The sequence below is a fragment of the Phytophthora parasitica genome, assembly GCF_000247585.1.
Source record: "Phytophthora parasitica INRA-310 unplaced genomic scaffold supercont2.6, whole genome shotgun sequence".
Lineage (NCBI taxonomy): Eukaryota > Oomycota > Peronosporomycetes > Peronosporales > Peronosporaceae > Phytophthora > Phytophthora nicotianae.
The window spans coordinates 2,042,100-2,064,391 of record NW_008648992.1 but is presented as its reverse complement, the minus strand read 5'-3'; the positions used below and the strand labels follow the sequence as shown (position 1 = coordinate 2,064,391).

At 51.1% G+C, this 22,292-nt stretch overlaps 8 protein-coding genes across 8 annotated transcripts; 4 read left to right on the top strand and 4 right to left on the bottom strand.

The window, feature by feature from the left end:
* Positions 1 to 8: 8 nt before the first annotated feature.
* Positions 9 to 3,593, top strand: PPTG_04335 (hypothetical protein). The gene has a single exon (XM_008898226.1). It carries the CDS (start codon positions 98 to 100, stop codon positions 3,494 to 3,496), a length of 3,399 nt encoding a protein of 1,132 aa, XP_008896474.1. The 5' UTR covers positions 9 to 97; the 3' UTR covers positions 3,497 to 3,593.
* Positions 3,594 to 3,857: 264 nt separating this feature from the next.
* PPTG_04334 (hypothetical protein) lies at positions 3,858 to 6,989 on the top strand. Its single transcript, XM_008898225.1, has 2 exons — positions 3,858 to 4,128; positions 4,195 to 6,989. Exons 1-2 carry the CDS (start codon positions 3,904 to 3,906, stop codon positions 6,856 to 6,858), a joined length of 2,889 nt encoding a protein of 962 aa, XP_008896473.1. The 5' UTR covers positions 3,858 to 3,903; the 3' UTR covers positions 6,859 to 6,989.
* Positions 6,990 to 7,096: 107 nt separating this feature from the next.
* PPTG_04333 (hypothetical protein) lies at positions 7,097 to 11,844 on the top strand. Its single transcript, XM_008898224.1, has 2 exons — positions 7,097 to 11,617; positions 11,678 to 11,844. Exons 1-2 carry the CDS (start codon positions 7,144 to 7,146, stop codon positions 11,758 to 11,760), a joined length of 4,557 nt encoding a protein of 1,518 aa, XP_008896472.1. The 5' UTR covers positions 7,097 to 7,143; the 3' UTR covers positions 11,761 to 11,844.
* Positions 11,845 to 11,873: 29 nt separating this feature from the next.
* Positions 11,874 to 13,115, bottom strand: PPTG_04332 (hypothetical protein; the record flags this gene model as incomplete). The annotated part of the gene is made up of 2 exons (XM_008898223.1): positions 11,874 to 12,933; positions 12,994 to 13,115. 2 exons carry the CDS (start codon positions 13,113 to 13,115, stop codon positions 11,874 to 11,876), a joined length of 1,182 nt encoding a protein of 393 aa, XP_008896471.1.
* A 361-nt stretch (positions 13,116 to 13,476) lies between these two features.
* On the bottom strand, positions 13,477 to 13,683 carry PPTG_04331 (hypothetical protein; the record flags this gene model as incomplete). Its single annotated transcript, XM_008898222.1, has 1 exon — positions 13,477 to 13,683. One exon carries the CDS (start codon positions 13,681 to 13,683, stop codon positions 13,477 to 13,479), a length of 207 nt encoding a protein of 68 aa, XP_008896470.1.
* Positions 13,684 to 14,922: 1,239 nt separating this feature from the next.
* PPTG_04330 (hypothetical protein) lies at positions 14,923 to 15,670 on the top strand (the record flags this gene model as incomplete). Its single annotated transcript, XM_008898221.1, has 4 exons — positions 14,923 to 14,983; positions 15,089 to 15,200; positions 15,227 to 15,566; positions 15,593 to 15,670. 4 exons carry the CDS (start codon positions 14,923 to 14,925, stop codon positions 15,668 to 15,670), a joined length of 591 nt encoding a protein of 196 aa, XP_008896469.1.
* Positions 15,671 to 18,720: 3,050 nt separating this feature from the next.
* On the bottom strand, positions 18,721 to 19,371 carry PPTG_21613 (hypothetical protein; the record flags this gene model as incomplete). The annotated part of the gene is made up of 2 exons (XM_008898430.1): positions 18,721 to 18,961; positions 19,337 to 19,371. The coding sequence occupies 2 exons, from the start codon at positions 19,369 to 19,371 to the stop codon at positions 18,721 to 18,723; spliced, it is 276 nt and encodes a 91-aa protein (XP_008896678.1).
* A 1,186-nt stretch (positions 19,372 to 20,557) lies between these two features.
* On the bottom strand, positions 20,558 to 21,104 carry PPTG_04328 (hypothetical protein). The gene is made up of 2 exons (XM_008898220.1): positions 20,996 to 21,104; positions 20,558 to 20,937 (listed from the first exon to the last, which is right to left on the bottom strand). Exons 1-2 carry the CDS (start codon positions 21,055 to 21,057, stop codon positions 20,691 to 20,693), a joined length of 309 nt encoding a protein of 102 aa, XP_008896468.1. The 5' UTR covers positions 21,058 to 21,104; the 3' UTR covers positions 20,558 to 20,690.
* Between the last annotated feature and the right edge of the window lie 1,188 nt (positions 21,105 to 22,292).

Sequence of the window (22,292 nt, the reverse complement as noted above, 5' to 3'; positions counted from 1 at the left end):
TCGTAAGTGAATCACCGTTACAAATATTGCGCAAAGTGAAGGTACCGAATCAACTTCGAAAAAAATCGCAATAAGAGCTGGAGCTCGCTCCGGCACGATGGATCCGTCCAAGCTGCCGCTGTTCGCGCGTGGACGGAGTATGTTGAGCGAGGCGCTGTCTCCTACCACTAGACGTCGTTTCGCTGGGTTTCTAGAGCCTGGGAGGCCGTCCGAGGAGTCCCAGGATCAATCTCCGTTCGCCTTTTCTCAGACTTCAAGCCCCGCGTCGCCCTTGAGACGCACACCGTCAATACGACGTCGTTCAGCTTTGTCTGATGAGGATTTTGATGGTGACAATTCGAAAGACAGGAGCCTGGTGCGGATCCGGTGCAATTCACGGCCTTTTCGAGTGCAATTGGCGCTGGAAAGAGGTCAAATCGTGGTGCATGGGTTCGACCGCAGCGTTGACAAGGGGAAAGTAGGGCCGCCGGGAGATGTGGAGAAGTCGGGGTTTGTCCAGGTTGGCGATGTATTGGTTGGTGTCAATGGACAGATGAGGAGATTCTCGACATTGGAGATGGCCCAGATGACGCTGGCAAGTGTGGAAATGCCAGCGGTACTTACGTTCAGACGCGTGTTGGTGGCCAAGGGGACGCTGGGAGAATACACTGACAAGCACATTGCTCGGTATTTAGTGCTGCAAGACAGTGCATTGGCCAGTATACGTGGTGTTCAGGAAGCGGCTTTGCTGGTTCGAGCGTGCATTGAAGTGTTTGGGGAGAGCAAGTCGACGGTCCCGTTGGAAGACTATATCGATCACGTTGAGCATGTGGTACTACCGTCATTGGGTATTTTATCAAGTAACACTGGGGGTACCAGTAAACAGCAGTTTGAGCAGATTAAGCAGGTTATGGAGACGATTCATCAGCGTGTAGATGCTCGGAAGAAGAAGCAGGTGAAGGCGTGGAATGCTGCAAAGAGCTCGAACTACCGACGCATTGAGATTCTGGCTCGACAACGTGCTAGTATCAAGGAACGACTCGAAAAAATGCGCGAAAACAAGAATGAACTACGGCCGGAGAATCACTCACTGTGGTCCGAGTACATTGAGCTGCGTCATCTCTTCACTCAACTTAGCGAGAACGTGGAAAAGTCGAAACAAGAGCACTATTTGCCAGACTTTGAAGGGTATACGTTACGGTTTGGAAGTGACGGCATCTACGTCGGCGTCGGAGACATCTGGATCCCTTCTTTTCACGCAAAATTCTCCATTGAGACGAGATCGACAGCCCCTCATTTGTCGCTCCATATCTCGACTCCATCAGCCCATGGCCTCAAGCTTCGCGTTACAAACTTCACGCTTGCGACTGAGGGACGTCTCCCGAGCTTCCATTGTGATGAACTGAACGTAGAAGCTCAACTTGTCGCTGATATTCCACTTGTCTTTGACTCCATCTCGGGATGGACAGTTCCTCAGGAAGAGCTAGACGTCAAGCTCATGAGCTTCGTGTACTACGAGAGAGAAATCAACAGTACCAAGCGGGGAAAGGACCACGATACGATCATGAAAATGTTCATCAACCGGATGCTTCCATCCGTGGTGAGAGGCGCTGCTCAGCGATTGTTTTGCGTCGAGCTTGGCCCGCTCCTCCAGGGTCGGGAAGCTCAGGTCGTATTGTCAGGAGAGATCAAGATCAGTGGACGAAGACTGTCGGTTTACGACGCAGCGCTCAACAATTCCAACACTGAAGTCAAGCATGAAGAAGATCGAGACTTATCGGAGACAGCACGGGAGATTATGGCTATATCGGACGACGAAGCTGAAGTTTTGTACACCATCTTCAAGACCTTTATCGATACACACAACAATAACAAGACGCTGTTTGGCAAGGCTGAGACCCCCAGACTGTGTATCCGCAACCTGATCAGCTACTTTGAGCAGTTCCACCAGACTCCTCACTTAAAGGCGCTCGCGAGTGAACTGTGGGGCCAGAGCATTCATCTGCTGTCAGCGTCTTCAAATTCGCCGTCACGTAGAGATCCAGACACGCCATTATTCTCGTCGATCATAAATACTATCGAGCAGATCAAGGAGTATCCTGTGGACGTATCGATCTCACTTGTGGATGTTACTTTCCGTCTTGATTTATGCGAAGGAGCGGCGACGTATTACATGGCGTTGCAGCGAATCATTCGCAGAAGTATGGATACAAGTTCTGTAGGTTTATCAAACCTGGCTGAGCTGAGAGATGGAACGTATCTGCAGAACAAACTGGCGCGACTGGATGCTAGATACGAAAAAGCGACCAAATTGCTGTCTTATATCGCAACCAACGTCGATGTGCTGGGCGTGATTTTCCGTGGTGTGCTTCCGAGTGGCTTTATGAGTCGGTTGTTCGTCGAGGCTAGAGAATTCTCTGGCAAAGGTCCATGTTCTGGATCAGTGGTGATCCCTCTCACCGATTTGGCGGCGTTATCTTCACGTGACGGCGTAGAAATTAATAGGCAGAGTGCGAACGAACCTCCGGCGTGTGCATTGACTAGAACGCACGAGAACGGTGCCTTAGTGCTGTCGAAGTTTCTGCTTGATTCGCTTCAGGATAATGGGCTACAAAGTGAAGTTGAGTTACCGGGTGATCGCCTAAAAGTTGCAGTGAAGAATCCGTCGGTGCGAGTTTTATTCGAAGTTCCATCGGACGTATCGCAGTTGGAACCAGGACAAACTCTCACACCATTTTCGGTATCTGTGGTCACTGATGACACCACTCAACCTCCTAAGTTGAGGGTCGAGACGGGGGACTTCGGCAAGTGCCAATACTCGGCGGACAGCGTGACGTTGAGCGGAACAGTGTGGCAGTTCTTGCAGCGGACTCAGGAATCAGCGGACAGTGCGGTGGCCTCTGAGGGAAAGCAAGATCCATCGAACACTTCTAACGGAACCTCCAGCACTAACAGCGGAGAGGAGGCCAGTATTTGGGACGAGTACTTGGAATCGCCCTTTTTCAGTCTTCGCTTCCATTTCTTCACTTCGTGTCAAGTAACACGTGATCATATCTTCCTGAGTGTTGGTAGTGCCTCACTGACAGAGCCCAAGGTGGCTCAGCTCAAACACCGAGTCTGTCTGGGCCAGTTGTTGCAAGACCTTGACATGCTCAGCGTCGTCGACTCGAATGTTTCTAGGAGGAAGGATGGCGCGAGGTTCCAGCACGCACTGCATCAACGAGCTGCTGATGCAGACCGACACGGTCCGTCCTCTGTTTCCAATTATTCACAAAGACAGACGCTGTTCTCGCAGTCAAGTTTCGCTTCTATCGACGACTTCGACGGTACCAGTGAAGTAGCTTCGGCGTATGAAACGGAGGTTGCTGATAATGACACCGACACACCTCGACGAAATCATCATGGCGAAGTGGACAACAGTGCAGTTTGTTTAGCTGAAGACGACAGCCAGTTACCGCCACCCATCCAGACCAATGTTCGCTCCGTAGATCGTCACAACAATGCTATTTTCTTTTGAGACGCTTAGATTTCTAGTTTGTTTTTTTGCGAAGTTGAGGGATACTTAAAGCACAGCACAAAATTTGTATTAATATGGAGGGTCAAATGCTAGAAGAACTAATTCATCGGCTGTACTGTTCCAACATTTTTTTTCATGTAATGCGATCCGGGCATTCTCCACCACTGAACCCGCATTACGCGTCACACATTTCCAGTGTGCCGCTGTGTCCTTCTGGGAGGGACGTTCCCAACAAGTGTAGGTCGCCTGCCATCATTTGCGAATCAGATGTATAATTCTCGGTACCTCCAATCATATCGCTTCAATTCAAAGTTACGCACAATGATTGGTAGAAAATCTGGTCGTGTCATTCTCTACCTCCCCCATTCATACAACCATCTACCTAGCTAGACGCTCCTTCGTTCCTCATGCACAGCCAGCGGCGGCCCGCGCCCGAGTCGACGTACGCGTCACAGGCTGCCCGATGGAAGCAGGGCTTCAAGACTCCGGCGCAGCAGCAGTCAGCACAGCATCAGGCGGACCTGGAGAACGCTCTCGTCTCTGAGCTCTGCTCCTCAGTCGGGTCTTCGTCCTTCCCGCCACGTGAAGTGCTGCAAAAACTGCTGCGTTATCTGCACACACTGGACCACGACGTGCGTAAAGTATCTGTGTTATTTTAATTATCTTTCCTTACATTAATATTGATGCTTTTATGACAGTACATCTGCGAGCTGCTGGATGACAAGTTCGAGAGTCCGCTGTGGCAGGTCAAGGCCAAGGCTTTGTCCGTGCTCAGCGCGCTGCTGGGCAGCGGAGAGGCAGAATTCTACAAGCAATACTACAGCGGACGTCTGGACTTACTGGAGGACCTGCGCAACGCCAGGAAGGATATGCTGCGTAAGCGTGCAGACAAAGTGTACGCGTTGCTGAAGGATTACGTGCCACCGGACGAGGAAACTCCATTGGAGATGATGCGGAGGATGCAGGAGGAGGAAGCTGAAGAGGCTGAGGCCAGAGCGGCGCCGGAGATGAACACGCTGATGCACACGTCTCCCGTTGTAGCGTCCCAGCAGACGCCGCACGACTTGATGATGGATATGAACGACTCGCCGCGTAGCAGCAGCGCGCCGCTACCCGGTCCAGCAGCTCAGGAAGGATCAGCATTCAGCTTCTTGGCGCAGCCAACGCAACAGGAGTACGCGCCGGCGCAGAGAGCAGCTGAGCCGATGACTCCTCCGGTCAGTAACTCGGGCTTCGGCTTCCTCTCTGTTAACGGTGGAGAAGTAGACTCGCCACCAGCAGCCATGACACCAGCTCCGCCGACAGGTGGATCAGCTTTTAGCTTTATCCCACAGAATGTTAACCCAGAGCCCAGCGCGCCGTCTCTATCATCCGACTCGTCCAGTTTCGGCTTTATAAACCAGCCATCCGCGGGAAAAAGCATTCATGCTATTGAGCATGGCATTCCATCGTCGTCAACTACTGAAGCACCGTCAGCATTCGCGTTTATGGGCGGCCAACAGCCTCAGCAATCAAATTCGGCGTCAACTGTTGCTCCAACACAAGCAGCACCGACTAACGTGTCTCAACGCCGTCACACGGTGTTTGATACACTCCCTGAGCCGACGATGTTGCAGCCAACGCAGATAAATGAGCCAGAGAAAGAAGAGAAAGAGGAGGAACCCGAGATGTTCGACCCGATTCACGATGCCTTTGAAGGTTTGGACGCGAACGATGGCGCCCAAGCGTTGGAATCATTTGATGCATACAAACCGTCATCTGACGCAGTGCACGGCGGGTATGAAGATGCTCCAGAACCTACGCAACCTACCGAGCCATTGCGTGAAGTGATACTGGAGATCGAAGTCCCTCCTGGACCCATGGGTGTGATGCTGGACCGCACAATTCCTGATATGACTGTGATCGAGCGCTTCGTGCCTTTGCCGACAGGTGGGCGTGGATATCTCGAGCTCCACCCAGCTATCTGCCCAGGCTGCGCTTTGATTAGTATAAATTCGATTTACGTTGAGAACAAGGGGCTAGCAGAGGTCGGTCCTATACTAGGATCACTAGCCAATGCACCCAAACTACTGCGCTTCAAGAAGCTTATGACACAAGGCCGGACTGCGAACCCTTCAACGCTTCAAGTGCCATACATTCCTCCGCCATTAGAAGAAGAAGAAGACGCTGCAACGGATGAAGAGAATAAGCCGGAGGATCAAGCTCAACCCGAGTCAGAGGATATTTACACGCCAGGAAACTCTAGTGGCGAGGCGTTTATGACTCGTCTGAACGGATACAGCAGCAGTTTGGCCGAGATCGAGACGAAGCTGAAAGAAATCATCCGTCGCGAGCATGGAGGACAGCCCGTGGTGGACCGCCGCAACCAACTTGCACAACTTCACGGTACAGTGGAGAAGATCCAGACACAAGGCATCGACTCAGTCATTTTCGGGGAGCACCGGCCACCAAATTATGAGGAAGTCAAGCAGTTCCGGTCGACTCTCGTGCGCAGGGCTGATGATCTGGCTCGACTCATCCAGAGTACCGCTAGTACAGATCCTCCTCCTCCGTATAGCAGTGTGGCTGCATCAGATGAGGAGAAACACCCTGTGTCGGCGTTTGCTTTTGTTGGCGGAGACTCGAATAGCACAGTGAATGACCCGCCACTGGGAATCTCACAGCTACAGGGCGACTCGGGCTTCCAGTTTTTGAACGCCAATGCGAACCCACAAGTGGCTGATGTTCATGGCGGAAACATTATTGTGCCACCGTCGGCACCGGTACAAGACAACAACTCGTACGGTTTCAGCTTCCTCCGCGATAACGCACAACAACCTGCCGCTGCTGCCCCAATTATCGCTAGGCAAGCCTCAGATGGCGCGAGACCAGCAGTGGAGGTGGCTACAAACGTGTTCGCAGGACTCAGCTTAAAGGAGAATACCCCGCAACAGCCAATGTTTGCTGGACTTAGCGTGAAGAACGATACCCAGCGACCAACTAGACCTCCACCTGCGCTGTACGACACATTAACCAAGAGCAGTCATGGCCGACCCATGGGTCTCAGTGATCTGGAGGCCTCGTTGCGCTCGACGGCTTCAGGTCGGCCACCTATGGCGTCTCAGTCGACAGATCAAGCTCCGACAATTACGGAGTCCACGCGGTCCTCATTTGGGTTCATGTCTACTATCAACGCGGCAGAATTCGACAGCAGCTCGACAAGCACGCAGCCAACGTCACCGACTGCATTTGGCTTCATGCGCGGCAGCAACTCGTCGTCCACGACGCCGACTGTGGCTTCGTCGTCTGTGTCACAGTCGCAATCCCAGCGCAGCGTGCTGCAAGAGCCCGAACCATCCATGTTCTCGTTCATCTCCAATTGATCAGCGACCGCACCACGTAGCACGTAGCAGTACAAGAGAGATACAATGCCTGTAGTGACGAAAATGCCAAGTAAGATAACCGAGATGGCTTCACTGGGCGTTTTGTTTTGTCGACATTCAATTTCATCAGGGCTATTTTTTTGTCATTCAAGCTTTTTTTTTACTTACACAGCCAAAGTGAAAACTATTCTGCGAAGATGATTGGACAAAAATTTGAATTGATCCCCCACCATCGCCAACACCAAGCAAACCCCAACATCGCGCCCAATCGTCCCCATAGTCGGCATGGAGTCGGTGGAGCGCACGTTCAAGGGCCTGTCAGACGCCAAGACGCGTGTGGACCAGGCCACGCAGGAGGACGCGTCGTTTCCGGACCTGGCCGACCAGCTTAACGCTCAGTCCGAGCCTCAGAACTATTTTTTCGAGCCATACGCGTCGCAATGGACCCCACAGGTGGCCAAGAAGGGCTCCGTGATCCCTTTGCCGGGCGTGGTGGCCGCTGCTCTGGACGATGCTAAGACATTGTCGCTATCCGGCCTGTTGCCGGAGATCCGCTCAGCCTGGACGTCCGTGGACAACCGCCTCTTCCTTTGGAGCTACGCACAGCGCGGCCGCTTCGCCGCTAAAGAGTTTGACCAGGCCATCGTGGCCGTAGGACTTGTGGCCCGACCGGCCACTGGAGTATTCACGTCCAAAGTCCGTCACGTGCTTGTGGTGGCCACTACCGTGGAAGTGGTGCTTCTGGCCGTCGTGGCCGACGACAATCAGCCCGAGTCCATGAGCTTCAAGCTGCAGAGCACGAAGCTTAGTGTCAGTACGGACAAGTGTGTAGTCCGCAAGGTCGTGACGACGCGCAGTGGTCGCATCTTCTTCGGAGGATCCGACGGTGTGTTGTATGAGTTCCTGTACGCACCAGAACAGAAGGCCGCGGCCGACCGCAACTCGCTGCTCGGATCGGCCCTGACCAATGTACCTGGAGTTGGAGCGTCGGAAGGTTGCAGGAAAGTGGCCCACACGTCCAGTTACGCGCAGTATCTGCCGCGGTTCCTGGCCGGCCTGGCCAGCGCACCCGGCAAGGTAGTGGACATGTGTGTGGACCACTCGCGACACATTCTCTACGTGCTACACGACGACGCTCAAGTGAGCGTGTTCGACCTGGGAGCCAATGGAGACGAGATCAAGGCAGTCTGTGCCGTAAACCTGCTGGCCGACGGGGCCAAATACGCGCGCGAGAACCGCCGGACACGCGTATCCTGTCCTGATGAGAGACTTTTCCAGCCGGCCGTGGCCGGATCGCCTAATCCTTTGAAGGTTGTCGCGCTGTCTACCGTGTCGCCGGACGAGTCCAAGGTGGTGACGCTTGTGGCCGTCACATCCAACGGTATCCGCTTCTACTTGACGGTATTTTCACGTCGATACACGTACTCTGGAGCTGGCAACTATGGCCGAGCCAAACGTCCGTCCAGACTCGAGATTCTTCACATTCGTCTGCCTCCTCCGGCGATCTCACTGCGTGACGCACCGCCGTACCACTCCAAGGAAGGGATGCAGCCAGGCTACGCACCGGGCAAGAGTCCTAGCGCCGTGCACGTTGCCTTCCACCGTAAGGGCGTCTTTCTGTGCATCGAAGGCCGACGAGACCAACAGGACCAGCTTGTGGGCATCGCTCACGACCCTATTAGCACCACAGCACTCCCCGTACATACAGGCTTGGCGGCCAGGAAGCCAACGATCCGAGAAGCTGTTTCTTTGGACACCTGCATCGGCAAGGTTGTGGATATTCAAGAACTGGATCCGCATTCGAGCGAGGGTTCGGAGAGCTCGTGGATGGCGCACGCCGAGGCGATCGCGGCTGTTAATGCGAGCACAAAGGGGGCCAACAGCGGTAGCAAGCGTTCATTCGACGAAATGAATACCGGAATCCCAGCTGGAAGTGCGTCGGAGAACGCGCCTGTCGTCGGAGAGATGGCGCTCATGTATTCTCAACCTTCGCGACACTTTTTGTGTCTGACGAACGCTGGTATTCAGGTCTTCAAGAAGATTCGACCGCTGGATCAGCTTCACCGTGTTCTTCTGCTTTCTCGTGGCCATGACCACAAGGCTGTGCTGACGCCGTTTGTTCGCTGCTTTGGTGAAATTCAGGTGGTATGTATGCTCATCGCCTTGGCATGTGGTGTCCCCACTGATCCTCTAGTCAGTGAGACTTCCACGACCGCTTCCTTGATCACGCCGCGTCCTGGCGGGTTGGCCAGTATGAAGAGTGACGATTATATCTACACGGCCGCTGTGCAGAGTATCTTCGAGATCGCTCAGGGCCCTCCTGACAACGTGGCCGTGGAGCCCGCTACCTCTACGTCTAACGGGACGTCATCAGCTTCAAGTACGCGTATCGTGCTGACCACGGAGTTCGGCATGTCGTACCAACACGACGGTCTGGTCGCGTTCGCGTGTCGTGTGTTGCGTCCTCTCTGGACTTCCAAAACGCTCGGCCGACGTGTAGTCTCCCGTGTCTCCAACTCTAAGCCGTCAGCCAAGTCTCCTGGGTATGTGACGAGCTTCGAGAACGTCCATTCTCCTGAGAAACTGGACGAGATCCGCGAGATTCTCTTCCAGCTACGACAGCTCATGGAGAGTGCTGGGCCGTTTGCTGTGTCAATCAGTGGAGGCGCAGCACTAGAGAACAATCCGAGCTTAGACGGCGTGCTGAGCGAGAGTACGGAGGTTGGGCTATCTCGTGTGTCGGAGCTCGTGATGCGTCACCAGAAATCACTCAATGAGGACCAGCTCAAGCGCGAGACGCGGTTCAAGGCCGAGCAGCGATCTCTGTACTATCTGTACCAGTTGGTACTGCGTAGTATTGAGGCCATCTCTTTGCTGCGGATTGCTCAGGAGTACAAGGTTTCTTTAGAGGAACCTCTTGCTCGTCTCAGCTTCAGCGACCTGGTGACGACGACGGACGGTGCGCTAGCGGCCAAGACCATGACGAAGGCTCTGATGCGTGGCCGCAACGAGAACAACCAGTTCCTGATCAAGCAGCTGCGTGAGCAGTGCCCCACGTTCTTCTCCGTGTCGGATCTGTGGCACTATCAGGGATACCGAAGCCTGTCGAATGCCAAGCTCAGCGGCTCTCCTGTTGCTCGCAAAAACTTCTTAAAGGAATCTCTGGATCAATTCTTGAACTCGTGCCACATGTGGGACACTGAGGACTGTCTGGATGTTCTCCAGGGCATCTGCGAAGACTACACTCTGCTCAACTATTACGAAGGCGTGGTGAAGCTCTCTCTCGCCTGCGCCAAGCACTTCCACGACGCAGCAGCTTCGGATCTCAGCGGTGTTAAGCAGACGTGGAAGAAGCGGTGCTTTGGCTGCATCTTGCTCGCTCTGCACAAGCTTCTGGGTGGAGACACAGCGAGCGCGAGTCCACAGGCCGTTGAAGAGATGGTGACACTGGACGACGAGACGAGGAATAAGTATGTGGAAGAACTCTTCCACTTCGCATTGGCTTCAGAAGACGACAGCTTCCATAACCTGCTGTACACGTGGCTATACGAACGCGGCCACTCCCATCTGCTGACGTCTATCCGCTCTCCGTACATTGAAGAGTTTTTGAAGGAGAAGGACCAAGATCTGCTCGTCAAGCTCTACATGGATCAACACAAGTATCTCGTAGCAGCTAAAGTGTGGTGGGCCCGTGCGCACGAGGACTCTATGGGTGAAGACGAGTACGCGTCTACCTCTGCACTGGTGGTCTCCAATAACCCGGACATTGTCAAGCGTCAGTACTACGTGTCCAAGGCTTTGGGCTGTCTGAAGAGTCTGGAAGATGTGGGTGAGGCCTCGGAGGCTATCAAGGAAGTACGCGACGTGCTGGATGTGTTGCAGTTGCAGGTTCGAGTCCTTAAGGCGCTGGAGCAACAGGTGATCGAGTTGGAAGCTTCTTCCTCAGATGAACAGCTACGACAACGCAAGACGGACTTGCAGCTGCTCACGTTCAAGCTCTTTGACGCGTCGACACTGTACAACCGCTTCGCGTCCAAGTACGACATGTGGACGGAATGTCTGCACATTATCCACGTGTGCAAGTCCGAGGAAGCCGATGTAATCGCGTCATTGTGGCGGAAGATCATCTTCAGTCTGTTGCCTCAATCCTCCAACAACGCAGCATTCAACGCGTGGCGACTGGATCAGTGCGAGAAGGCTGGATTACTGGCTACTTCGAGTAGTACGGGAGGAGGCTCTTCTTTCGAGAGTGGCAACTGGATTGGTCAGATGCAGTGCAAGATACTGAGATTGGGCAAGTCGCTGTACCTGGAAGGCGACGACAGACACGGTGGCTCGGCTGACATTGGAGAGTTCGTGTTCCCTGTGGGCTTCCTGGCCGATGTGCTCGAGTGGATCTCTCTGTGGTATATCCGATCAACGGGTATCGGTGCGTTTACTGGAAGTGTCGCCTCGGCCGCTGCTATTGACGCTACGACGTTCAACTGGGTGCTCAAGCTCTTCCTGGACGTGGGTGTGCCGCACCGAGTACTGCTCAGCTACTACGAACAGCTCTACCGTGAACAACCGGAACGACTTTATCGTGAAGGATGGACGCTGCACTTGCTACAGTCGATGTTGGCCATTATTACTATCTGGAAGAAACACGCCATCTCTCCTCGTGCTGGAAAGGACCAACTCGCAGAGTTTGCGGCCTGCTGTCCCAACGTCGTGGACCTCTGCGATGGATTTATCACGGATCTGCGCGCCACATCACAGGGTACGCTTACTATATTCTCATTTTTTTTTTCATGACTGACATTATTTTGTTCTTTATTAGACGAGAGCGGAGAGGCGTCGACGTTGCTAGAACAATTCCGTCGGGTGAAAAGTGAACTGTTGAACTTCCGAACCCTCATGTAGGAAACAAAAAATCTAACAGAACAGACCAAGATGTGTGACAGTGAACCAGAGAGTGAACGAATAAATTACACGTTTTGGCTTAAATGTGTGTATTTTACGGCATCGTCGATACCTTACGAGAATTTCTGTAGGGACAAGGCAATGCGTACCGACCCCGCAGCCACGTAGTCTCGAGTGTCTGGCGACCGGCTGCCATCGTTCTCGCTGCTTGTGCTGTTGCTGCGGTGTTTCCTGCCCACTCCGACAGATAACGCCGAATGTTTGACCATTGCACCAAGACCTTTAATGGGACGGTAAACTACGCCAGCGACGCCAGTGCCGACGCCTTTAGCGAAGCCCTCAAGTCCATTCTCTCGAGCTCCTTTGATCGGGTCCTTGAATACTCCAGTAATACCACGATAGATTCCCTTAGTGACTCCTTCAGCGCCAGCTACCATGTGCTCACTGAAGTTTGTCGCCCAGTCTCGAGGCATTATGACAGGATACCAATCTTCATAGGGACCATCCGAGTCTCCAGCTTCAGGGAGAGCCGAGAGCTGCTCAGCACTAATAACGAAGACTCCCATGGGCCGATCTGCATTGACTTTGTTGTAGTCGTAGAGCTCGATCTCAAGCGGAGAAGTGCCGTCCCAGGAGAGCATAAGTTGCTGGTTCCATTGAGGATTGACGCTGTTGTCCACGCGTTTACTGCTGATAGTTTGTTCGCCCAAGCGGAAGGTCACGTACGGGTCTGATTTCCCACTGATGTTCATGCCGGCGAGCTCTTTGGCCTCTTTGAGGTCAATCACCACAACGCCAGTGTACTCGACCATTCCTTGAGTTGTAGCTTTTGTGGGACTACGTCTGGACGGAGATTTTGGAGGGGAATTGGCCACGCCTCCAGCGAACATTTTCTCTTCGTATTTGGCGCGGATGAAGAGTTCTCGCTCAGCTCGTGGCGTCTGTGCTTCAGGTTTCTTGGGGGTTTGACCGTTGAGTTTGAGTTGTAGAGCGAGAGTACGTTCGAGTTGTTTGTTGAGTTTAGCGTTGCCACCTTTGTCCATAGTGGTGACCTGTTCGTCTGTCCACTTGTCGAGCATGACACTGAGCACGAACGACACGTGAACGCCCAGAGAGCGATGGACACCTGCACATTGAGTGCAGATGAAGCCACCGTGCGTCACAGTCGCCCATCTAAGCGAAAGTATCTGTTAAACCTCTAGTAACTCGTGAACTATGAGTCTTGAAACGTACTTCGGAGTAGCAGCTCCACAGTCCGCGCATTGATCGTTCTCGGGTCTTCGCAGCACCGCAAACAGTCGGGACTTGATCGCTTCTTGCTGCGCGTCGCTGCTCGGGCTTCCGGGGGAGGCCATTCTCAATCCTTTCACCAAAGATTTCGTTCTCAGAGTAGAGACAAGACTGAAGGCGTCATCGTATTCTGTTACCTGGTTTCTTACGTCTATCTGCACCTTACAATCCGTTTTTCTATTTGCTGATTTTTTTTTATTTATTGCTAGTCTCGATCTGGACTGCGAGCAGACACATCCGCTCAAAGTCTTGATATGTCACCTGATAGCACGATATTACTTAGAATGACTTTGTTGCTACTGAAAAAGTGACGCACCCGTCCGTCGCCGTCTCGATCCGCTTCATGAAATGCACGTAGCATCGTTTCGTGGTTCGCGAGAGGCAGCGTCATCTCACACGTCTTAACTGGACGCAGTGAGTATTACTTCATGAAACAAGCAAATGATTTTTGTCGCTGACCTGCTGGAAGCTGCGTAGCGAGATAAATCCTTCGGCTTTCAAGTCTAGCGCCTTGAAGAGCCTCCTCACGTTTTCCAGCAAGTCCGTCCTGGCCAATCTCGGCGTCATGACCGACACAAATTCGTCGCGTGTGACGTGAAGCTCGTGGTCGGGAACATGACAACCTCGGAACATCTGGGTCAGCAGCAACTTCATCTCTGCATTTAGTCCGTTGACTCGACTGTTCAATATCTGCACTAAGCAATCTCACTTTAGACGGTCGGACGCCCAGCGCCGCCGCCACGCCGCACTTGAGGTCGTGTGCTGCCAAAAATCCTGAGAATCACCAAGTTGCGAGTAAGGGAACATGTACGCAACCAAAACTGCCACTGCAGCCTGCTACTTAGTGCGCTCTCCACCTTTATTGTCGCAATCAGCCCAAGAGAAGCACCTGGACAAGAATACCTCGCTCTGCATGGCGATCTTTCGATGATTAAAGCTGGAGATTGAATATGTGCAAGAGGCTAACATTTCAATGTGTTAGCAATCAATCAATAATCTAAGCTGCATTTCTCTGGATTTAGATTCAGATTTTCTCAAGAATGGGAGCTTCGACTCAAAATTACTCCAATAATACGTAACCCCTTCAAACCGAAGATTTTTGCTGCCTTTTTCTACCCTATGCCATTCGTTATTAATAATATAGGAATTCGTTTAATCTAGCTGGTAATGACGTCTATATAAAGACGTCTGAGACGTCTTTTGAGGCGTCAAAACGGTCTTTTCGAGGTCTCTAAGCCCTTTTTACGGGTGTCGTTTCAGAGATATCCGTAAAAATAAACCTTGATTTCATTATGCTATCCTCCGTCAATAGTCCACTATTAAGGTCATTGCTACGAAGACCTGAGTCTCAGCTGGGCGAAAAGCGACGTAGCGCAAGGTCAATGTTGCCGCTGCTGCTGGCGTTTCTTAGAAGTGCGGCCACTGACGAGGAGGTCGAGCCACAGACAGTGATATTCAAGTTTGCGGCGTAAGAAGCAGACCAATCTTCCCCCACCCTCACTTTAAGCAGTCGTGTCCTGACGACCACTGGCATTGCCTTCAAGTCTTCTGCTTTGCTTCATAGCCACTGTCGCTGACGAGATGAACATGCGTGACATTCTGAGCACGTCCATGGGCGAGGAGCTGCCCTGTGACGTCGAGGTGTTCCTTATGGGTGAGGAGGTTGCCGAGTACAACGGCGCTTACAAGATTTCCAAATGTCTGCGGGGGGGGGGGGGGGGAAGTACGGTTACAAGCGTATCATTGACATGCCCAAGACAGAGCTGGGCTTCTCGGGTCTGGCCGTCGGCGCTGTCCACCACAACACCAAGCTTATATGACGTTCAACTTAGCAGGCTATTGGCCAGATCATTAACTCATCCGCCAAGCTGCATGCCCAACGGCGACATCCACGTGCCTATCGTCTTCTGCGGCTTGAACTGCCCTGTTGCCGGTGTTTTGGTATGTATTTTCCTTTCTATTGGGAACCAAATATTGTGTTACCGAGATTTCTAATTGCTACGTGTTGTTTGTTGTATAAGCCTATCATCATTCGCAGTGCAACACCGCCCGGTATGGCAACGTCCCGGCCTCAAGATTGTGTCTCCCTACGACTCGGAGGACGCTCGCGGTCTGTTTAAGGCTGTCATCCACGCCCGAACCCGGCTGTAGTGCTTGAGAATGAGCTTACGTACAGTGTCTCGTTCTCCGTGTCCAAGGAGGCCCAGGACAAGGACTTTGTGATTGAGTTTGGCAAGGCCAAGGTCATGATGCCGGGCACGAACGTCACCGTAGTTGCCTTCTCCCGCACGGTGGGCGAGGCCCTTATGCCCTTGTTAAGAGGGAACCGACGCCGAGTGAGCAACCTAGGTTCTATCCGGCCGTTCGACCGCCAGGCTATCATTGACTCTGTGAAGACGACCAACCACATTGTTTCCATCGAGAAGGGCTGGGGCCAGAGCGGCATTGACGTCGAGATTGTTGGTATCATTATCGAGATGGAGGCCTTTGACTATCTGGACATTTCCCTTGAGCGCGTGACCTACCGATACCGTACGCTAAGAACCTGGGCAAGGTGTACCTCCCGCAGGTTGAGGACGTCGTTGCTGCCGCAAAGCACACCCTGGCGCCCAACCTGTAAACCGAGCCCCTCTTTATATCGAAGTAGCAGGCCATGGACAAAGTCGTCGTCCCCACTTTGACCTAAGCTCAAGAATCTCGAACTATCAAGGAAAGCCTAGTACTCAGTATGTACGTACTTGCTACATCGCAGCAACAAGCATCGTACTCAAGAGCAAGAAAGAGTGGAGAGGTTGACAGTAGCAAGGGATTAATTGAACCCGATCATACGTCCCATCATTTAGTTTGCAGAATTTGACAAGAATGAAGTATCTTAGAATAATATATACCAACTCAAATGCTGAAATTCTCAAGAGCTTGTACACGCCCACATCTCGTATAAAGCGTGCTTTGCATGGAGAATAACTACACTAGCGGCATCTTCCTGCCTCGTAGCTCCGGAAGTTTTCTTGATTCTTGAGGGAAGTGGGGGTCATTGTCTTCAGGAATGGGTACTAAACGGAGCTGTGATACGTCGGGTTGGACGTCAAGCTCCTCCTCTTCTCCTTCGTGCATGTCGAAATCCTCGGAGCTAGGGGGGGATTACCGTCCATTTCGCAGAAAAAATCGCACCAATGCAAAAGAATATCGTCGGCCTCAGTACTGGCAGCATCGGTGGAAGGTCGATCTTGCTGGGGCAGCGTCCGATCGACTGGTTGCTCGTTGGATGAACGGGATAGTGAATCGTCCGAGCACTGGTCCATAGCAAACTCCAATAACCGATAGTGAGAAGCTACGCGTCGAACTCGAGGCTCCGTTGAAACTGATCTACGCCGAGCACTTGGGCTATTTTGATTTGACTGTGAAAGCCGAGTTGGCCGTGCAACTGATGGGCAACGTGGGGCGAGAAACTGCGGGCATTGCGATTCTGGAGAGCAATTTGAGACAGGCTGCTGGGTGGCCGAGTTGTCTGTAGAAGTTGCAGTCAGACCAGCGTCTGCCTCGGTTGAGAACCCCACTGATCTTCGGGGTGCCGCATGCAGCCAGCTATCACATTTGAATGGACGCTCGGCCGATTTAACAATTCGATCCACAAACTTATTGCCATCGCCATCTTCCTCGACAACTTCGTCATCACCATGCCCTTCGCGCTTGCTGGCTTCGCGCAATTCTGCAGCGGTCTGCGGCGCAAGCATGTCACGTAGGGCTTGGATTCGATCTGGTCATGACCGATCCCGTGGCAGTTGATAATGCGGCCACACCACCGTATCTCAGTGAGAAAAATATCTCTCTTCTCTGGGCTGAGTAAAAGTCCATCCTCATCTAGTTTCGCCAGTACTGCATCGATCGAATTCACCAACTCTTCTGCATTGTCAGCGAAAACCAGTAAATCATCAATCCATACGATAACGTTCTCGTTGACCAGATCGCCCAACACCATTTCCACTGCTGACTGAAAATGCAGTGCAGCATCCGTGTTGCCCTGCGGAACTCGAGTCGGTGTGAAGACACCCCGGTCTGCCATGTATACACTTTAAAAAGTCGAAGACTGCGTAAACCATATTGCCTTTGCAGTGCTCGAGAGCCACCTGAAGGCTTGGCATTGCGCCGGCGATCGGTTTGGTCACAGCGTTTGTAGGTTGATAATCCACAGTTTGTCTGAATTCCTGGTGTTTGGTTTCCTCTGTAATGGGCCCGATAGAGTGTAGTATTCGGTTTCAACCTGATCTTAAGTGGGGTTTCCCGCGCTGGCGGGTCATCTCTAGCTCCAAACGCCATCCATCATACCTCCGAACAATCTTATACAGACGGCTAGTAGTGTAGTCGTCAATCGCACCACGGTCTACAGCGTCACGCATCAGTGCATCAACAACGTTCACCACAACGCCACTAGCTTCAGGAGTGCACGGTAGTATTCCTTCAGAATCACCGCATGGGTCATCGTCTTCTGTTCCACGAGAGGCCAAATACTCCAATTGGAGGTCCGCGTCGATTCCAAGCTCGACCAGGAACTGCTTTCCAACAATGAACGCAGCTTCGTCGCTCTCGACAATCAGACACATTTTTGCATCTTGGCATCTCACAGGACGTGCTGCAGTGTTACGAGTCAGTCGAACTTTAAGTGTATGCGTCGAAGTGGGCAACGCTTCGCCATCTGCCCTAGAAGTGATCGGTGCATCCAATTTGGCAAGCACAACAGCTGTATCCTGTACACAAAGCAGATCGACGTGTTTTCGTGAAATCATGTTCATATCCGAGCCGCTGTCGACACAATAAGGCAGCTCCAGTGCTCCGTTAATCACAACCGTAGGGCAGTTCTCCGTGTTTGCGGTAGAGGGTGTATCGATGCGCTCCTAGCGAAACTTCTTTATCTTACCGTTACTAGCCCCTCTCTTCCCTTTCATTTCGGCCAAGATGGCTTCGGTCGCAGCTTCGTCTAATTCTGGACACTAGCTGAGCCAGTGGTCCTCGCCACAGTGAATATATCCAGTTCGCGGCTTGCTCTGAGTCACTACTTCTGGGTTTGCATTTGTCTGCACAGAAGGGGGACGTTCGGACACATGCTTGACCTTCCTGCCGGAAGTAGGCCGCTGGTTACCGTGACGAGACCGCTGGTCACCATTCATTCTTGGTTTTCCCAACGCTACGCTAAGTGCTTGATTGATGCCTGTGTTTGGCCAGAAACTGAAACACTCGTTCTTGCTCTAACTCCTTTTCCTTCACCAGCATGTAGAGCGCTCTCTCATCGGATTTGATGCTTGCGTCCACGATGCGGAGATGGCTATCCACAGCTTCAAGCAACTGAACAGGCTCAAGATGTTTCCTGAGGATGTTACACTTCTCCTTCATTCCCGTTTCAGTAGAGAATAGATTTGTCATACCGTGCTGCAAGATGATCTCATCGCAACGCATGAAGTAGTTGATCACGCGAGCCTTAACATCTCGCACGCATAGGTCACTCACTCCTCTTCCTCTCAATCTTCAACCTCTTAACCTGTTCCACCTACGGGTAAAAGCCACTCTTCTCCGCTCAACAGTCACAGGGAGCTCGTCGCAACGACCTTCCCCGCTCGCCTGCCACTCGTCATACGTTTGCAACTTGCCTCCACCCACACACTTCGCCTTTCCGCTTTAGTCGGTCAGCTCGTCCTGGGGCCGACCATCCAACACAACCTTTTCCGAGCTACGCCCACGTCCACAACGACCTTCGTTCTTCTTCTCTCTGTCCTCGATTCTCCCGAACCACTCTTCGCACCGCTGGTGCATCCCGACGCAAATCCCGACTACTTGCGTGCGACGCAAGATTGCTGGTTCCTCGGTCATGGCTCCAGCCCACTCGTCGCTCACGATCCTTGCAAGACAGTGGGCGCGCCTACTCCACCTTCCGCGACTCCTCAGCCCGTCAGATAGCACTTGTTCGGCCGTCCTTGGCCGCATTCGCTTTCTCAAGTCTGTCCTTGTGCTGCCGAGCGACACCCCACGCTTCTACATCTCTACTGTGCGGCCCTCATTGGCCGTATTCGGGCCGTATTCGCACACTTCTCACAGCCGCTCGAAATCGGGATGCACTCACAGCCACTGCACTGCGAAACTTCAACGCCTGGAGTGGTAGCCAAATGTAGCCCCGACGCCCTATTACAGTACGCTTAAAATGTTTCGTGCAAAATGCACGAAATATTCGTGCAAAATGCACGAAATATTCGTGTGAATGGTTGCATTTTTACATTTTATCATACGCTTTTCATACCTGACATTTTTGCCTGTAGGGAATTCGTCGTTCATTTTGCACGATGAATTCCATACAAAGTGCAAGACTTACACGACGTTTTCCGTAGAAGTAGGGATTCAGAGCATCATTCTGAGAGTAAAAATGCAAACAGTATGAGCTCTGAACAAAAAGTGAGGGTAAGGACTGCTTCGAAACACCTCCATGATTGCGCTGGTGACGTCCTGCTGTAGTAGTAGTAAGAACAACCGAATCGGGAATTTATTACCGTACCTCACAAAATAAATTCTTAACAGAAAAACAGCAGTTCGGCGATTTTCGCGAATTTTCTATTTTGTAGGTTTTTCTAAACAAAAAATTGCAGATTATACATTTTCGCAACAAAACTATATGTAGGCTGAGATAAAAAATGAAATAAATTACAACCACCTAAGCATTCATCATTTAACCCTGTCGTCTTCATGAGGAAGGTTTTTCTCCAGAGCAAGTCGAATGAGCGGCACAAGACGCGCGAACAGAGATAAACAGTGCTCAAGATCAAATCCGAATTGTGACCTATACTTTGCAAACGGATCTCTTAAGGCTGACATAAAGAAACGATATATAAGCAGGAAAGCGAAACAATCGGTCCTTTCTGGTGAAAAATATAAAGTAGATTGTGTTTAAGTAATTCGGCGTATCGAGGATGCTGTATCATTTACAATCGTAGACCATTACATGCTCATAAGACTTGGTTAAAAAATAACAACGGTCTTGCTAGTAGGGTGCAGCAGCTATATATATTGCTATAGTAAGTTTTCTTTCAGCTTAAATCGTCCAATGTCGCTGGACGATTTAAGCTGAAAGAAAGTTAGTATATCAATATACCAGTTCATTTACTACATTACAAGAGTATGTATTCGATCATATCACGGGCCGTGATATATTTCCGCTGGAGCTTTGACCAATGTGATTTTTTGTGCTAAATCTTACCACAAAAATAGCAGTTTCACGAAAAATTCGGGCATTTTAACGTTAAGACAACTGCAGTTAGGAATTCTCAACAAAAAAAAATATTTTGTAACGTACAGTAACTGTGAACAGCAGTACGTAACTCGGTTTCGTGGATGGCGTATACTATAATCAGGATCAATACACCAGAATAAGCGATCGTTATTTAATTTAAACACGCTAACTCTACTAGCAACGGAGGACAACAACGTGTGCCAGCGTAAATAGTGGTAATTTTTTGAAGTGGAGATCTTTGGATAGCAAAAGAAGTGAATCTATTGTCATTACGACGTGATAGGGCTATATTTCTCTATCACGAAGTTCTCCCCACAATGGAGGCATATAATGGTATGCCCAGCAGCCCAGATCTCCCGCATGTTTCCATCTAGCACGGCTGAGCAGTGGGACGGTAGTTCGGGAATCTGTCGGACTTTTGTCCGTTGCAAGAATCGTTAAAAGCGCCTTGGCGGGTATCGGGAACGTTGCAGCACTTCTGGTTGCCCTTCCTGCTCGGATCGATCGAACCGCCTGACGCATCGCAAGCTTTCTGGGTGAAGTCGGCGGTCAAGTACCCAGAGCTCTCATATCTGTTGTCAGGACGTGTTCCAGCACACTGTCTGAGAGCACCGTGACTGAAGACAAAAGTCAGTAAAAGACGGCATGTGTACGCAGGTGTCGACAGGTACTTACACGGGCATCAGCAGAGTGGCGAGGGCAGCAATGACGATCAAGACCTTCATTTTAAGAAGCATGTAGGTCGTTGTTGAGGGTGGGTGAAGATTTCGAAATGGTCTGCAATGGAAACTCTGCAGTCAAGGGATGCATCGGTCCAGGATCGCGAACTGACGAGATTTGCAGATCAACTACCTTTTTATATCTACTTTTGCCGAGTTGAGTCAGAACGGGTACCTACTGTTGACAGTGGGCGCCCATTCTGACTCGGCACTGCGCATATATGCATTGACCCAACGTGATCAACCCCAGCAAATCAGCTGGAGTTATGCTGGGAAATGGAGTTCGATATCTATTTTTTTTATTATTTTATCTGTCCGGTGTGCGATATGTTTTTTTTTCTTCTTACAGTTGCTGGAGAATTTGCGAGGCTGATAGTGCTGACATCGTGAAGGAGTTCGGATTTAATCAATATCCCGTCAGAATACGCATGTAATGAGTATCCTTCCAAAATCGGTTCGAGAGTGAAACAGTTCTTATATTATTAGCGGTTATAGTAACTGTCCTCTAAAGAACTGGTAGTAAATGTGACGGTGGCTTATCAACAGACGAATTGGATGATATATTCTACATTCTCTCAACATTCTTGTTTTACTGTAACAATTAACCCCACATGCTCTATGGATATGATATTCTTTGCCCGACATTCCTTAACAACATGTTCTTCTCACAGCCTAAAACTGTCCAGATCACAAAAACAAATAGCGCGACGAAGCTTAAACACTGTAGTTACAGTTTAGAATGAGATCCCAAGCACCTTGGTTGCCTGCTTTCCATATTTTTAGCATGACCAGACGGCACGGCTGCGAAGTAGGCGACCGATATGTTTGATTGGAGTTGCCGCACAAAGGCGAACAAATCAGTAGACGGTACTATCTGGTTAGACTGGAACTAATTGGTTTACCTGTAAGAAGCGGGGCATTACTTTGAAATGGCGGGCTTTAAATACTGTTGTCCAGCATTCAGGCCTGTGCTAGTTGACGGTTTTTTCCCTACCCGCTCTGCGTTGGTTACCTGGTTGCATCAGCTTGTATGCTGACGGTCAATGGGAGACCACCCTTAACTAGAGGGTAAGCCTAGAGGGTAAGCCTTATTTGGGATATCTATTTTTCATTTATCATAATGTTGTTAGTTGGTCGGAGATAAAAAATTTAGACATTAATGTTACTATTAATATAACATTGATCCTGCCAAGTAAGATTTGAAGATTTGTCGTGAATCAACCCGCCGGATTCACTGCATTTTACAAAGCCGC